Below are 16,925 nucleotides of genomic sequence, written 5' to 3'. Positions count from 1 at the left end.
CTTCTCAGTTTCAGTAATAACAACCTACTCCTCCTTTCAGTATACAGTGTGGAATTTCCACTTCATAATATCCTCTTGGAAAAGAGCTCGGTAGAGGCTCCTTTGGTGACAGGGAAGAGGATTCTTAAACCTGCAGCATCTTTTGACTGTAATTAGAGGCTGAGATGGAAGCCAGATAGTAGAGGATGGAAGGAAGGAAGTAGTTGTCTGTACATTTCGGTATAAAAGGAGAAGGGGGCAACAGGATGAGATGGTTGGATGGCATCACTGATTCAATGGACGTGAGTTTGAGCAAACTCAGGGAGATAACAAAGGACAGGGAAGCCTGGCGTGCTGCAGTTCATGGGGTCACAAAGAGTCGGTCACAACTTAGCGACTGAACAACAAAGGACAACAACATTTAGATATATTAGGAGGGGAGAGACGACTTCTGATGTGTTTACAATTTTTCTGCAGAACTGGAAGAAAGAACTAGAAAAACACAGGGAGAAATTGTTAAGTGGAAGTGAGAGCTCATCCAAAAAAAGACAGGTAGTGCCATTTTTATTTTATTGCTACTCTTAGTCTCAGAGTTGGGTTTACATAATACTGCTGTGTACTGCTGTTAGTAGGTCCATTGGAAAACACTACCTTATTTAGATTTGTACTTGTATTTGTTTGCTTTTAGAGAAAGAAAAAAGAAAAGAAGAAATCTGGTAGGGTGAGCAAAAGTTTTCCATTTTTCTAAATGTTATAATCAAGAGCCTACAGAACAAAAAGTAGGAGTAATTGGTACAACCTGTATGCTAACTCGAGCTAAGTCAGAGTCTGGAGGTCCTTTGGTAGTTATGGGTGGGTTTGTTCTGTTAATGATAATAAAAGGAAGATGCTGACCTGCTTATAACTTCGTGACTCCTTCACCACAATTAAAGAGGGAAAATTGACCACATCTTTTGTTACTTTGTGGGGGGATGGGGGGCAGGGGGTGAAATTTGACATTTAATATTTAAGTCATATGGCATCCGTTTCTCAGAAACTAGATTGATCTCATTAAGTATTTGAGAGACTTAGTAAAAGAAAAGTTCCTGCATCTCACAAGCTTTAATTGTTTTGTGCTTGGTCAAGTATTCATCTTCTTCTTCATCAAGCTCTGATTCTTCCAGCAGTTCTTCAGATTCTGAAGATGAGGTAATGTTTGCTGTCGTGATGAAATATGAAATACATGAAATAGCATCTCTGATATCTTTCATAACAAGGGGAAACCTATTATGAAGAATCTGTTGGAAATGTTTACTTCAAGTTTTGATTGATTATCTCTGAGAGCACTGACATGAATAAATAACTAGATACTTAAATATTGGTAAATGTATTTTTTAGATTCCTAAATTTGTCTTGTTCATTTAAGAATGTTAGTAGAAGAAATGGATTTAAAAATCAGAAAGTCCATTTTAGCTAAGAATTACATGTGACTCAAATCACTTAACGTTTTTTAATTTTTAAAAAAGTGATGTATATTTTAAATATTTTTAAATAAAACATTTACAAGCTGATATTTTCATTAAGTTTTGTTCATTGATAAAGTTTTGATGTCAATTAAATGCAATGAATATATGCAACAAAACAAAGCAAATTATTTATGTTTCATGTAGGATAAGAGACAAGGAAAAAGGAAAAAGAAAAAGAAGAGTCGTTCACATAAATCTTCTGAAAGTTCCATGTCAGAAACTGAATCAGACAATAAGGTAAAACTGTTTAAATGAGCAATGTTTTGTATAGCAGACATTTAATTAGATTTTTCTTTTAGTTCTTAAATAGTTCTCTCTTAAATAGAACTATCTTAAATAGTTCTCAGTGTTGAAATGATACTGTTTTTTGTACTTCGATGCTCTGTGCCACTTAATTGATGCACTTAATGTTGTCCATAGGGCATTTAATTGTTCTCTAAATGCTCTGACATACAAGTCTCCGTGTCTCAAAATTTTCATGGTAACTTTATGATAAACATGGCTGACATTGTTTTTCCCATCTTCATAAACCATTTATAGTGCAGATAAAAAGCATCTTGCTTCAATTCATACAAATAGTATTAGAATTGGAAGTTGAATCTGTCTTGATATCTGATCCAGTGTCCTTTTTATGGTACTATACCTCATCTGTTCTGTACTATCCAGAATTATCAGGTACAGTTAACTCTCAAACATTAGTGGTCATAAGAAATACATGCAGGTTGTAGTAAAAATGTAGATTTCTGGGCCCCATCTCCACAGTCTGATTTAGTGAGGCTGATTAGGATCAGAAGTCTACATTTTTAACAAATAGTCTCTGTGATTCTGACGTGGCGTTTTACAGTTTGACAAGCACTGTCCTGGGGGTCAAGGAGAACAAAACCACTAAATGGCTTTATAGCGGATATCTACTTGACCTACTGAGATTTCTTCTGATAAAATTCGTGGCGTCTAGAAAGTACTCAGTAGATGGTAGTTTTGTTCTTAAAGCAGAAGAGCCAGTTTAATGATACTGATAGCTAACGTTTATTGGATGCCTGCTATGTATTAGGCCTAGTTCTAAGCACTTGACTTTTAACTCAGTCCTCTCGCAACTCTATGAAGTAGATACTTGTTTATCCCATTTGATGGATAATGAAGGCTCAGAGAGGTTAATAGCTAGCTCAGAGGGTTTCAAAAGTAGAAATTCTTGCCTGGAAGTAAATTTCTTTCAATCATAATCACCTTTTTGATATTTTTGTTCATTATGGTATAGTGCTCTATCTTTCACATGTAAAATTAATATACATATATGTTTGTTTAGGATAGTTTAAAAAAGAAAAAGAAGTCAAAAGATGCAACTGAGAAAGAAAAGGTAATGTATATTTTATGTTGCCTTTTTTATATTTATATATATATATATATTTAATATTATTTATTCATTTTTAACTGCGCTGGGTCTTCATTGCTTTGTGTGGATTTTCTCTAGTTGCAGCGAGTGGAAGCTACTCTTTGTTGCACTGCATGGACTTCTCATTGCCGTTGCTTCACTTGTTATAGGCTCTCAGGCATGCGGGCTTCAGGAGTTGTGGTGCACAGGATCAGTAATTATAGTACATGGGCTTAGTTGCTCTGTGGCATGTGGAATGTTCCCGGACCAGGGATTGAACCCATGTCCCTCGCACTGACAGGTGTATTCTTCCCACTGAGCCACCAGGGAAATCCCTACATTGTTTTAATTTAAGATTCTTCATTTCCTTTAAGAATTGTTTCAAGCAATCAACAATAAAGCATTCCCTTTTTAACTTAAGAGATTTCTTTTGCTTATTGGGTTCATTATTGAAAGGAAAAGATCAGAAGAGTATTCCTGCAGAGAATTTGTGTAGATGTAATGTATTATCTCAAAATTGAAATAATGAAGTTTTAAACATTCCATTTGTTTCCTCACTTCATTTTAAAAAAGGTCCTTTTAATGAAAGAACATGGATTTCTCTTTCAAATTGAGTATACCATAGATAATTTTAAAAATGTTTTTTCTACTGTAAGTAGATGTTTTGTCTTCATTTATAGCTTATCTATGCTTAATGCTAAATTTATGCCTAAGTTTCTAATTTATAATTTCTAGTCTTTTTGATTCCCTGGAGAGGAAATGGCAACCCACTCCGGTGTTCTTACCTGGGAAATCCCATAGACAGAGGAGGCTGGCAGGCTACAGTCCATGGTGTCACAAAGAGTCGAACACAACTTAGCAACTGAGCACATATGCAGTCTTTCTGATTATTAAAAATAAAAGCCTAAAGAAAGCATTACTAATAAAAGAAAACTAAATACCAGTGTCACCAAGTTTTATTCAGTCTTTTTATATCATTCCAATGGACATGAAGTTGGGCAAATTCTGGGAGATGGCGAGGGACAGGGAGGCCTGGTGTGCTGCAGTTCATGGGGTTGCAAAGAGTCAGACACAACTTAGTGACTGAACAACAACAAAAATTGAGATGAAATTCACGTAATATGCTATGAACCATCTTTAAATTATAATTTGGTGATACTTTGTTTATGTACAATGCTGGGCATTGATCTGCTCTTTAGTTTCAAGACTTTTTCATAATTACATTAAAAATACCCATACTCATTAAGTACTCAATTTCTTTCTCCTCATCCTGTGTTAGCCTCCAGTCTGCTTATGTCTCTATGAATTTATGTGTTCTGGCTATATCATATAAAAGCAGTTATACTGTATATGACCTTTTGTGACTGGCTTCTTTCCCTTAGTCTATAATGTTTTCTTTTGGGTATATATGGAGAAGAGGTTTCTTTCTTTCTTTTTTTTTTTTCCCAGTTTGCAAATAAATACACTAAAAAAGAAACCATATTGACAAAGTTGGTTTCGTTAATTCCAAGGATTCAAGCATTTAAAATTTATTAATATAACTCACCATATTAACTGGAGAAGGCATTGGCACCCCACTCGAGTACTCTTGCCTGGAGAATCCCATGGACGGAGGACCTGGTAGGCTGCAGTCCATGGGGTCGCTAAGAGTCGTTCACGACTGAGCGACTTCTCTTTCACTTTTCGCTTTCATGCATTGGAGAAGGAAATGGCAACCCACTCCAGTGTTCTTGCCTGGAGAATCCCAGGGACGGGGAAGCCTGGTGGGCTGCTGTCTGTGGGGTTGCACAGAGTTGGACACGACTGAAGTGACTTAGCAGCAGCAGCCATATTAACTGCTCAAAGGAAGGAAACTGTGATTATTTTCATAGTTCCAATAGGGTGTGATATAATTTCAACAGAAATTCCTGATTTTCAAAACCATTACAAAATAATAAGCGGTTATTTTCCTGTGTTTAAAAAAAATGTAAAACTGAAAACTGGCAGTTTACAAACATGAAATAACTAATAAAACATCTGCAGTATGATTTTGAAGTACTTCAAAATATGCAAAATAAAGAGCAGTACATACACATATAATAAATAACATATACGTACCCAGCAGAATTAACAAATGGTTTAAATTTTGTCATGTCTTGTTTTATTGGCAGAAGTCTCTGTCACATTCTCCTTCACTATAGGCAGCTGTTTTTGAAATTACTGTGTATCCTTCCCATCCACCTTTATATAAGTGTGTGTTCACACATATTTTCAAAATGGTATCATTGTGTTTTCTTCTGAAACTTCCTTTTTTTCACACAACATTGCTGTTGACATTTATCCTTCTTGATACTCTCAAGTTTGTTTCTTCTGCTTCTAATATTCCATTATTTTAATGCACCACAATTTGTATTTCCATTCTTCTTTCACAATTTTGAGGATTGTGGGAAAGGGAGACAATCATTTGGATGAAGGCTACTTTGGTTTTTGATTTAGTCTTTATTGTTAGATAAAGATTTTGCCCTCACATACCCTTTACTCTGTTTCAACTTTAATAGCAAAAACCTATATGACTGCCCTCCAGAAGGAGATGGGTTAAGTAGGTTGTGGGATATGCTCTAAGTGATACGTATTTTCAATGTATATCAAAAGTGGCCACAAATGATGGTGTATTTGGCATGGAAAGATACTGTTGGGTGAGAAGAGTGGGTTACATAAACAGGTATTTATGTACAGGCATACATACACACATAGATGTTTTCCAAAATCCCTGTTGTGGGATTTGGGTGCATTTTCTTATAATGAATTATTTCTACCAAAATAATAAAGCTGTTTACAGAAACAAATCACATGTAATCTAACGTGTATCATCACTTTTAGTTTATTTTCTTGTTTACATCTTCAAAATTGGGTTCATGCTATAGAAAAAATGGTCATTTTTTTCTGTGTAAGATTAGGTGGTAAGCATTTTTTCCTTAATGTGGTTTTGTTTTTGTTATGAACTACTTCATACATACAAAGTATATAGAAAATATAAAATGACAACTGGCATATCCAGAATGCAGCTTGAATACATCTTCATGTTTTGTCGTTTTGCTTCAGATGTTTTCAGAGTACTTCTCCCTTCTCCCAGTCTTATTCTCCTTTTCTTCCCCCGAGTTATACATTTTCTCATCATGAAATGCTTAGGGATTAAGTTTGGGTTTTTTGTTTTGTTTTGTTTTTTAATGTGAATTTAACACTTTAAATGCATTAAAATGCAGTGATCTTTTTAGATTCTTTTCTATAGCACTAGGCCTGTCTGATCCAACCCTGGATTGAAACAAAAGAGTTAGAATGCAGAGGACCCAAATCTTATACTATGTTTTCATTAACTCTTTAAGATTCTATCATGTTTAATTAGAGAAAATAAAGAGGATATTACATCTAAGTCGATGTATAGTTATTTCTTTTCAAGTTACTTAATAAAAGTAACTTTTATTGAAATTGGAAACTGATTCCTGATAATTGTCACCAATTTTAGACAGTTCTAAAATGAAAATGGGTAGTTTTTGTGATAATAGGAAAAATTTTTAAGTAGAACTTCGAAACGTAAAATTCTTGCGGCATACTATTACATCTGAGTCAGCATACATGCATTTATTTTTCATAGGACATTAAAGGGCTCAGCAAAAAAAGAAAGATGTATCCAGAAGATAAACCATTATCATCTGAGTCAGAGTCAGAAACAGAGTATACTGAGGAGGTAAGTATATAATTAAATCCATTTTCTTTACCTTAAAATATCTAGTTATTTGACTTAATAAATGTGAATTATTAAAAAATAATTTTTCATAAGTATTTGACTCACTTTTCTAACATGTTAAAGAAATGCCATTTAAGAAGAAATTCTGTATTTTTACAGAAGATAGAAATACAATTTTTATTTTGATAATTATATTCCCACATACCTTTCCAATCTGAGAACTTTTATTTTTACTCTACTAATATTTTCTTTAAATTTTACTACCATTTTGATGACATGAAAAATACTGTATAGTATGTAGCACATTAAAACCCAGCATTCCCTTGTTTTGGTTTTGAGCTGCTCTTTAGGAAGCAGAAAGATTATAAGGTAAAGCAGAAATGTTGACAGGACCTCAGTTTTCCTATCCATAAAATGAGGGACTACGATTAGGTAATCTAGACCATCCTTTTCAGCTATAATATCCATATCTTAGATTTTGTACTCTATTGGAGTTAGAGTCCTTTCTTGGTTCATTTTAGGTTTCTAAGTTATCATCTTTGATGTAGTCCTCTGCTTAGACTTGCATTCCTCATTTGAAAAATAAAACCTGTAGCAATTTTATAGCAATTTATGTAGCAATATTTCACACTGTTCGTTTAATGAAATTTGTAGGTAGTATAGCTTACCTGTATACATTTTTATATTATTGATAGTATCCCTTAAAGAAATAAAAATGAATAGAAAAAATAATATATAATTTTATAAAATTTTATTTCGGTATATAAGTATTTGAGCATAATAACACTAGAAGACTTAAAATATTGAGCTGCAGCAAAATTCAGGCTATAGCAGGCAAATTGACCTACGCCCTTAAAAAGCCATACAATAGCATTGTCGTCGGTGACATTTTCGAAAATGGTAGATAATTCCCAGTAAACCTCCGAATGAAACAAAATACAGTCTTCCCTCCATTTACATGATATCGCTCTTGTGGGACATTTACTATCCTGTCATTCTTCCCTGTCTGCAGGGAGTTGGTTCCAGGACCCCAGTGGATATAAAAATCCACAGGTGTTGTCTCTTACATAAAATGGCATAGTAAATACTTGTGTATAACCTATGCACATCCTCCCATATACTTTTAAGTTATCTGTAGAGTACATATAATACCTGCTGCTGCTGCTAAGTCACTTCATTCGTGTCCGACTCTCTGCGACCCCATAGAGGGCAGCCCACCAGGCTCCCCCGTCCCTGGAATTCTCCAGGCAAGAACACTGGAGTGGGTTGCCATTTCCTTCTCCAGTGCATGAAAGTGAAAAGGGAAAGTGAAGTTGTTCAGTCGTGTCTGACTCTTGGCGACCCCATGGTCTGCAGCCCACCAGGCCCCTCCGTCCATGGGATTTTCCAGGCAAGAGTACTGGAGTGGGGTGCCATTGCCTTCTCCGACATATAATTACCTAATACAATGTAAATGCTGTATAAATAGTTGCTGGCATGTGGCCAATTCAAGTTTTGCTTTTTGAAACTTTCTGCCATTTTCCCCCCCCCCCCAAAAAAAAAAATTGTTTACTTCTGGCTGTGCTGAATCTTTGTTGCTGGGTGGGCTTTTCTCTCCTTGCAGTGAGCAGAGGATATTCTCTAGTTGCTACATGCAAGCTTCTCACTGCAGCAGCTTCTCCTGTGGAGCACGGGCCCTAGGGTGTGAGGGCTTCAGTAGTTGTGGCACGTGGGCTCAGTAGTTGGGGCTCCCGGGCCCTAGAGCATAGGCTCAGGAGATGTGACACATGGGCACAGTTGATCCGCGGCGTGTGGGATCTTCCCCGATGCAGGGATTGAACCCTCATCTCTGGTATTGCAGGTGGATTCTTTACCACTGAGCCACCAGGGAATCCCCTTCCCAAATATTTTTGATCTGTGGTTGATTGAATCCATGGGTGCTGGACCCGTGAATATGGAGGGCCAACTGTATGTTAAAACCCAGTACAAAATACTTGTGTTCATATTTTAATAAACTTGTTCAGTCACTCAGTCATGTCCCACTCTGCGACCCCATGGACTGCAGCACACCAATCTTCCTTCACTATCTCCTGAAGTTTGCTCATGCTCTTGTCCATTGAGTCAATGATGACATCCAACCATTTCATCCTCTGTCATCCCCTTTGCTCCTGCCCTCAATCTTCCCGAGCATCAGGATATTTTCCAATGAGTCGGCTCTTCACATCAGGTGGCCAAATTCAGCTTCAGCATCAGTCCTTCAATGAATACTCAGGGTTGATTTCCTTGTGAATTGACTAGTTTGATCTTCTTGCTGTCCAAGGAACTCTCAAAAGTCTTCTCCAGCACCACAGTTTGAAAGCATCAATTCTTAGGCGCTCAGCCTTCATTATGGTCCAACTCACATCCATATATATGACTACTGGAAAAACCATAGCTTTGACTATATGGACCTTGTTGGCAAAGTAATGTCTCTGCTTTTTAACACGCTGTCTAGGTGTGTCGTTGCTTTCCTTCCGAGGGGCAAGCATCTTTTAATCTTGTGGTTGCAGTCACCATTTTTCCCCATGTATTTGCCATGAAGTAATGAGACTGGAGGCCATGGCTTTAGTTCTTTGAATGGTGAGTTTTAAGCCAGCTTTTTCACTCTCTTCTTTCACTGTCATCAAGAGGCTCTTTAGTTCCTCTTTGCTTTTTGCCATTAGGGTGGTGTTACCTGCACATGAGGTTATTGATACTTCTCTCAGCAATATTGATTTCAGCTTGTGATTCATCCAGCCTGGCATTTCAAGCATGATGTACTCTGCATATAAGTTAAATAAATAGGGTGACAGTGTACATACACTCTTAACGTACTCCTTTCCCAATTTTGAACCAGTTCGATGTTCGGTTCTAACCGTTGCTTCTTGACCTGCATACAGGTTTCTCAGCAATACCAGGTCTGGTATTGCTGTCTCTTAGAATTTTGCACAGTTTGCTGTGATCTGCACAGTCAAAGGCTTTAGTGTAGTCAATGAAGCAGAAGCAGATTTTTTTCTGGAATTCCCTTTCTTTTTCTGTGTTCCGGTGGATGTTGGCAATTTGATATGTGGTTCCTCTGCCTTTTCTAAATCCAGCTTGTCTATCTGGAAGTTCTCTGTTCACATACTACTGAAGCCTAGCTTGAAGGATTTTGAGCATAACCCTACTAGCATGTGAAATAAGCACAATTTTGCGGTAGTTTGAGCATTCTTTGGCATTGCCCTCTTTGGGATTGGAATGAAAACTGACCTTTTCCAGTCCCAAAGCCGCTGCTGAGTTTTCCAAATTTGTTGGCATATTGAGTGCAGAACTTAAACAACAATATCTTTTAGGATTTTTTACTTTTTATAATTGGGTCCATTATATGAATGTCAAGCAGGCTATTATAAATTTATGTCAGGGCTATCCTATTGCATGACAGCCCGCCCCTGTATTAACCTGGCCCTCCCCACTCAGTCATTGTGATGACAAGAATACCACCAGAAACAATATTTTTATTTTCCAAGTGTTTTCATGAGAGAACTTCCACCCCTGTTGAAAGCTAATAGTCTCTCATGTTTATTTGTTCTATTCCTTTAGTCTGTTTTAGTTTGTTTGTTCTATTGTTAGTTACCTTTCATATATTTGACATATAGTAACCTAGCAGATAAACCAAACAATTCAACATTTTGGCAATTTCTGCCCTTCACTATTATAATATGTTGTATTAATTATGTATTTCTTAATATAAAATGTTATACTTGGATTTAACATTAATACACATCAGCTTTAGCACCTTGAATATAATGTAAATCCAGTGTATCACACTTTAAAATATTTAAATAAAACATTATTGGGTTAATAATTGTTACTTAAAAAGATTTTAATCGGTTCATTGATACCAAGTATACTATATACATTTTTTTATACATGTATATACACATATAAAGCTACTATTTATTACCAACACCATAGGTAAGAAAAACACCTACCATATTCCAGCCCGCTGCCTTGAGGGTGGTTTTTACCTACATTTCACCAAGAGGCTACAATGAGAGTAATACATAGCAGAAGTAGGATTCAGAGCTTAGTCTGTTTTCTTTCAGCTCAAATTTTTTATCTGCTGTACCTCTACTGCTGTTTTTAGGTGCTGAAAGAGTGGCTCAGTGGTAAAGAATCTGTCTGCAATGCTGGAGACCCAGGTTCAATTCCTGGGTTAGGAAGATCCCCTGGAGAAGGGAATGGCAACCCACTCCAGTATTCTTGCTTGGAGAATCCCATGGACAGAGGTGCCTGGTGAACTACAGTCCATGGGGTCGCAAAGAATCAAACACGACTGAGCGACTAACCCTTTCACTTTCCTTGAAAGGTTTTTCATTGAATCCTCCCTGTGATTTAACATAGGTTTAAGGAACAACAAAGCAACTTAAAATGTTATTTCATTGTCAAAAAAATGTTTTTTACATAAAAATTCTAAAAATGCAAGTTATATTAGTGAATGAAAAAAAAATGCCTTGGGTATAAGTTACATATTTAACTTTTCTCCACAAAAATTGTAATTCTGTAGGTACGAGCAAAAAAGAAGAAAAGCAGTGAAGAACGAGAAAAAACAACAGCAAGTATCACTTATGTTTTTACGTGATAACAGTATAGCTGTTTTGTTTAATATAAACCTCATGATAAAGCGTGATTGCATTTACTAGAACTAAATATTTATTGAGAAAGGTGTGGTGTTCAGCAGCTTCACTTAATGAGTTGGAGAAAGTTAAATTCGCTTAGAATAAAAGGAAGCATATCCTGGTAGCATTTCAGTATTTCACTGTTAAAACTGTAAGCTTAAACTTTTGTTTGACTTCCTTAAACGAACGATACTAGGAAACATGAAACTAAAGTATGGTGATTCCCTCCATCTTCGAGAGTAGTTATTCCCAGAGCTACCAAACCTGATACTAACAGAAAAAAGCTCCTGAAGCACAAGCTTCAGTGCAAAATAAGCAGGAATGTGACATCATAAATGATTCATAAATAAAGATAACTCTTGTCATTTCTAAAGCCAGCTCTACTGCTGTGCAGGTTGAGAAGGTGGAAGAAGAGAATAAGGAAAACAGACTTGGTATCCAGTGAGAAGCAAACCAGCCTAGAGAAAGTGTATAACAAATTACCAAAGAGAAATGGAGGTCATACCACCAGACTAATTTAGGAGCACTCACATAAGTATGGGCTGTGGCCTTTGAAGGCATTTTCTTAGGGAGAAGTAAAAGAAACATGAACAGCATCATTTGTAGGTTTGAAAGTAACTACCCTCTCCTCAAAATGTCTTTAGCTCTTAAAATGAAAGTCCTCTGGAAAGAAGGTTCACCTGATAATGTATGATTCATAACGTTTTATATGCTCCGAGATCAAGGAAACATTTAAGAGACTTTTTTCCTGAGTGGGAAAATAATTTGGGTAAAGACTGCTTTCATCTTTGGTTAGATTATTAAGACATAAAGTTAATTAATTTGGGATAATTGCATACTTCACTGTTTGATACATTTAGTTCCATGTATTTATTAAGCTTCTCTAGGCAGGCACGGTTCTGTCTTGGTATAGCTGTTATAATGAAGTTCAAGATAGATAAGAGGGTGATAAATGAGAGGCTGAGGGAGGGAAGGCCTCTTTAAGAAGTAAAAATTCAGCTGAAATCTGATTCACAAAAAAGAGCCAACCAGTAGATGAAAGGAAGACTGTCCAAGACAAAGAGAAGAGCTCAGGACCTGTGGTGGGAGTGAGCTTGGTACACTGGAAGAAATGAAAAAAAGTAGGCTTGGCTCCTCCATGGAAGACAAAGAGGAAGAGTGCGCGGTGGGGTTGGAAAGGAAGCCGAGGCCCTGAGACAGAGCACACCGGGCTTTTATCAAAGCAAACAGGTGGCCTGAGTCAACCTCACCTTTGTAAAATGGAGGCGATGAGTAGACAAAAACGAGAAATGCTGTTATCTGTATTGCAGTGGTAGTGGTGGAGATGGCCCGGCCTGGTAGATTTGAGGTATGTTTTGGGCTTAGGTGGTAGGCCTTGCTTGGTGCCTCAGGGGTGGAGAGTGGAGTTAAAAGAGTAGAGTCAAAGAAGCTTAGATTGTTTGGCTTAACTAAAATGACGAATTAATTAGTGGTGCCATTTACTAAAATGGTTGAGAAAGAATCTTGAGAGAAAAATTAGGCATTTTTAATGGTAGTTTTAAATATGTGTGGTAGAGCTATTAATGAGGCGCTTGCAGTCTTCAGAGCCTAGGACTGGATATAAAGATTGGTTTGTAAGTGGTATTTAAAGCCTGTGACTGGGAAAGCATGTGGAAAAGAAGGAAGCCCACAAAGGTTGAGCAGAGGAGGAACCAGCAAAGGAACTGAGGTCTTTGTGATAGAAGAAAAGCAGCAATGAGGTGTCCTGGAAGCCAAGAAGAAAAGTGTTTTTAGGAACAGAGTGGCCAACAGTCCTTTTATGAAAAAGTAATCTGTACCCAAAACTTACCTTCAGAAGTCCAAATACAAGATTTGGACTCTGTAACAGTCCTTGTATACTTGGACTTGTAATGAGAAGAACAATGGAAGTTGTTTTAAGAGCCACAAAGTAGGTAAAAGGCCTTATTGGGAGCAAGGGGTGGAAAGTTCTCCTAGATTAGGAGATGGACTGGAAGCTTTGCTTTTGCCACCTCTGTGTGCTTCTTGCCTTTTTACTTTCTTCTCCTGAATATCAACACTAGTGTATTACTTGATACCCCATTTCCACATACCTGTTTCTAAAAGGTCTGCCTTTCTCTTTTACATCAGAAAGTCAGGGTGTAGCAAAGTTTTAGCCTCCTTTGTCTAGTCACAATATGACTACTTTTACAATGGCCTTTTCCTCTAAAAATCAAGTGCTAAATAGACTTTTCAACTTTGCATCAGTATTTTGTACCAGTTAGTTGTTAAGTTAATGAAGTAGTCCTACCAGCCTAAGCAGTACATAATATCTGTTCCTTTTTACTTAAAAATAGGTTTAGTGTATTTTTCCTTTGAATGCTACCATTTTACAATTGTTTTACTGCGATGTGACATTTCCTTTGCAGTAACTATAATTATTACAGCTTTAAAAATTAGATAACAGAAAGTATAGCAGTTGATACCATAATTCAATTGAATTTATTTCCTATAGGAAATGTTGTTAGAAGCTACATTAATGTGCTACTGACATAGAGTTTTTCCTTATCCTTTGAAAATTGACAAGTACTTTCTTTCCTCTCAATACAGTATTATTGAGACTTTTTGAGAAATGTTTTGAGTAACTTACTTGTTTGTGTGGATTGTTTGAAATGACTGCGTAGTAACTTAGTATCATAGTGAAGTTGTTTTTAATTTGCAGGTTTTCATGTAGCTATATCTAACACGGAACTATCTTTTCAGGAAAAAACAAAAAAGAAAAAGAAGCATAAGAAACACAGTAAGAAGAAGAAAAAGAAGGCTGCTAGTTCAAGTCCTGACTCACCATAACATTAAGAAGAAGCAGGATTCACTTATAAAGAAAGTGCAATGTCTAAGGAAATTTCAACTGTGAAAATTATGACATATTTACTAAAATGCATGAATTATCTTGTTTTTAAATTATTCCTGGACTGTCAGTAGCCACTCAGATGCCACTGTGTGAAGGGCCATAACTGTTGCCTGCTGCTTGAACATCTGTTTTTTTCCCTCTTCCAGTAACTCTGGGAGGTAATACACTGCAGTCATACTAGTGGTTTAAGATATTTGGGAATAAAGTTAATATTTTGACTAGAAATATCTAATGATAAATCAACAAAAACTGAATCTGTTACACATCATTAAGATGTAATCAGAGATGACCAGATGACTCTAGTTAACCTTTTTTGAAGTAGGGATTACGTTGATATTTCAAAATCCTTACTCTTGTAGATAAGTGTATTTTAAATTTTTCCCCTTTTTATTTACCTGGGGAAGGAGCTTTTAGGGGTGGGGGGTGGTTTGCTATCACTTTAGCTAGCAGAATAGCGTGCCTTTATCCTCACACATCTTATTTTTGTGGACACAGGAGCCATGCTTCATGGGGAGGTCAGAGCCAGGTATGGCAGTCTTGCCCTTTACTGAGCTTAGTCACATCCTTGGACTCTGTCCCATGCTACTTTGAGTGAACCAGAGAAATAGCCTTTTGCAGCATGAGAATGCCCCAAAAGCTCTGGGATTTACCTCCACTTCGATAATACTGAATGTTTTTTAGCATTAGAATGTGTTATAACATTTGAACTAATTTTGACTACACTTTGGCTTTGAAAAGAAATCATTTCAGATAGACACTGGTACTTTTTGAACTTGATAGCTAAAGATTCTAAAATGCATGTTTTATACTGTTAAGTTTTCACCAGTCAGGAAAATTTTATGTAACCAGTGATAGTTCTTTTATTTTTTGTATGAATTTTGTTTAGGCTGTAATGTTTAGCTTTTTATTAACTTCTTATTCTTGCTATCTTAAATTCCTTACTGTGTTTAACAGCATACTTGCCAAGCTATTTAGCATGTAAAAAGCAGGTTTTTGATTTTTTTTTTTTTAACAGCTTCATATTGAAGCTGAGACTTACCATTAATAAGTTGAGTGGCAGGCCTGGTATGCTGTGTCTTGTTACATAAAACTCTTGCCAGAATCTTAGTAAATATAACGTTTTAAAAGTTTGTCTTTGTATATTCACAACAGATTATGACAAGTTAAATTTAAGTGAGAATTACATTATTGCTTTTCCTGTGTCACATTTTACTAAGATTTTGTGCCTCATATCTCCTGCTGAACTGTTTACTAGTAATGTTAAAGAGAATTGAAAATCATTTTCACTTTACATTTTTATATAATCAGGTAACATGAAATATAATTTGATGTACAATTTTGCCTGTTACAGAGGGTGTGCTAATTATAGTGGCATATGCACAAAACATTTTGGCATGACAAGAAGCTGAATAAATAGCTATTTTACTTAAAAATAGCTGTGTTCTTATCAGCTCCCTTTGAGTCACAAGTTATAAACATTAAGAAACACTATTAAGTATGAAGTGGTAGATGGATAAGACATATCCCCAGATTTTTAGCAAATTTCCCTAAATTTTATGCTTGAATTTTCATAATCTTTCCTTTTTAAAGAAATCTACAAGGTTTAAGTACACAGCAAGTTGGGGAGACATTTTTTATCCTAAAAGAAGTTTCTCAGAATTGTTCATGGAGTGCTAAAGGATAGGACAAATGTATCAAGTTACTTGTTGATCAGATTTGCTTTGAACATAAAAGTATACCTTTACAGACTGGTCCAGTATAGGATGATTACGTACCACTAAAAGCAGCAGTTCATTTTATTAGACTGGAGGAGAAGGTGATTTGGCAAAAATTGTATTCTTTCCAAGTTGTGCTGACTGTCTAGGAAACTACTTTTTCATTGGTCTTCTTGTGGTAGCCTTAACAGTCTTCTAAAAGGTATACAAGAAAATTTGAACAGGTGATATTATGTGCAAGTTAATAATATCTTTCTCCCTCCACCAAACTCATTTTTCTTAAATAATTATATACTAATTTTATAAACATAAAACATGTTATTTGGATACTGATGCCAAGGTAACTGCAACAAAATTGATGAGTGTCTGGGCTGAGAAATTGAATTTATACCTGGTGCTACCTTTTTCTGATTGTTTTGAATTCCTTTGGTTGCCCTTAGTATATTTAGGTATTTAAAATACCCTCAGATTATTCTGTATTTATTTTATCCAGAGTATGGATTCATATTCCTCCAGTCAAGATGTGCTAAGAGCCTAATTTTCTTTTAATTTCATGGAGAACAATTGACTAGCCACTAAGAACAGTTATTAAAACTTGCCAGTTTTCAACTTAAAATCAGTGAACATTTGGCATTTCCTTAAGAAAAGTTTTGCGAGTTTTGCTTTTTTCCCAGTTGTATTTGCCTAATTTGTTTTTATATGTTATTTAAAATTTAGTAAGAATACATTGTTCTAGATTCTGAAAGTCATTTTAGTACTTTTTTTTCCTTGCCTTACCACAGTGAAGACCAGCAGACATACACAAAAAGATATTTGTTTTTTATACCAGGATTCGACAGTAGACATGAGAACAGTTACTGTCTTGGCCAGCTTTGCAATAATCATACTATGTTTTCCCACCAGTCAGTCAGATAAGTTGGAGGGGTAAATGTGAGGATTTTATGTTTCTCTAAAGTTCCCATTTTGAGGCCTCTGTTTGCTTATCATGAGAAGGTACTTGGTTAGAGTTTTCAGAGGAGGTTATATATAACCTTTGAAGGAGCTCTTTATAGCCTAGGAAGTTATTTTATTTCTACTTAAAGATAAGGTCT

At 36.0% G+C, this 16,925-nt stretch overlaps 1 protein-coding gene across 6 annotated transcripts in view; it reads left to right on the top strand.

The window, feature by feature from the left end:
* FAM133B (family with sequence similarity 133 member B) overlaps positions 1-15,554 on the top strand; it is a 28,944-nt gene extending 13,390 nt beyond the window's left edge. The window contains exons 4-11 of one of the 6 annotated variants that reach the window (XM_002686653.7): positions 457-531; positions 668-700; positions 1,105-1,167; positions 1,629-1,721; positions 2,788-2,838; positions 6,485-6,577; positions 11,121-11,168; positions 13,972-15,554. In XM_002686653.7, the coding sequence (XP_002686699.4) occupies positions 457-531; positions 668-700; positions 1,105-1,167; positions 1,629-1,721; positions 2,788-2,838; positions 6,485-6,577; positions 11,121-11,168; positions 13,972-14,058 (543 nt within the window). In that variant the 3' untranslated portion in view covers positions 14,059-15,554. Of the gene's footprint in view, positions 1-456; positions 532-667; positions 701-1,104; positions 1,168-1,628; positions 1,722-2,787; positions 2,839-6,484; positions 6,578-11,120; positions 11,173-13,971 lie in introns of all 6 variants that reach the window. The other 5 variants (XM_059886032.1, XM_015468210.3, XM_059886033.1 and 2 more) reach the window with 5 other exon arrangements.
* The last annotated feature ends 1,371 nt before the right edge of the window (positions 15,555-16,925 follow it).

The sequence above is a fragment of the Bos taurus genome, chromosome 4 (assembly GCF_002263795.3).
Source record: "Bos taurus isolate L1 Dominette 01449 registration number 42190680 breed Hereford chromosome 4, ARS-UCD2.0, whole genome shotgun sequence".
In the NCBI taxonomy this organism is placed as follows: domain Eukaryota; kingdom Metazoa; phylum Chordata; class Mammalia; order Artiodactyla; family Bovidae; genus Bos; species Bos taurus.
This window is presented reverse-complemented; position numbering and strand designations above follow the sequence as displayed.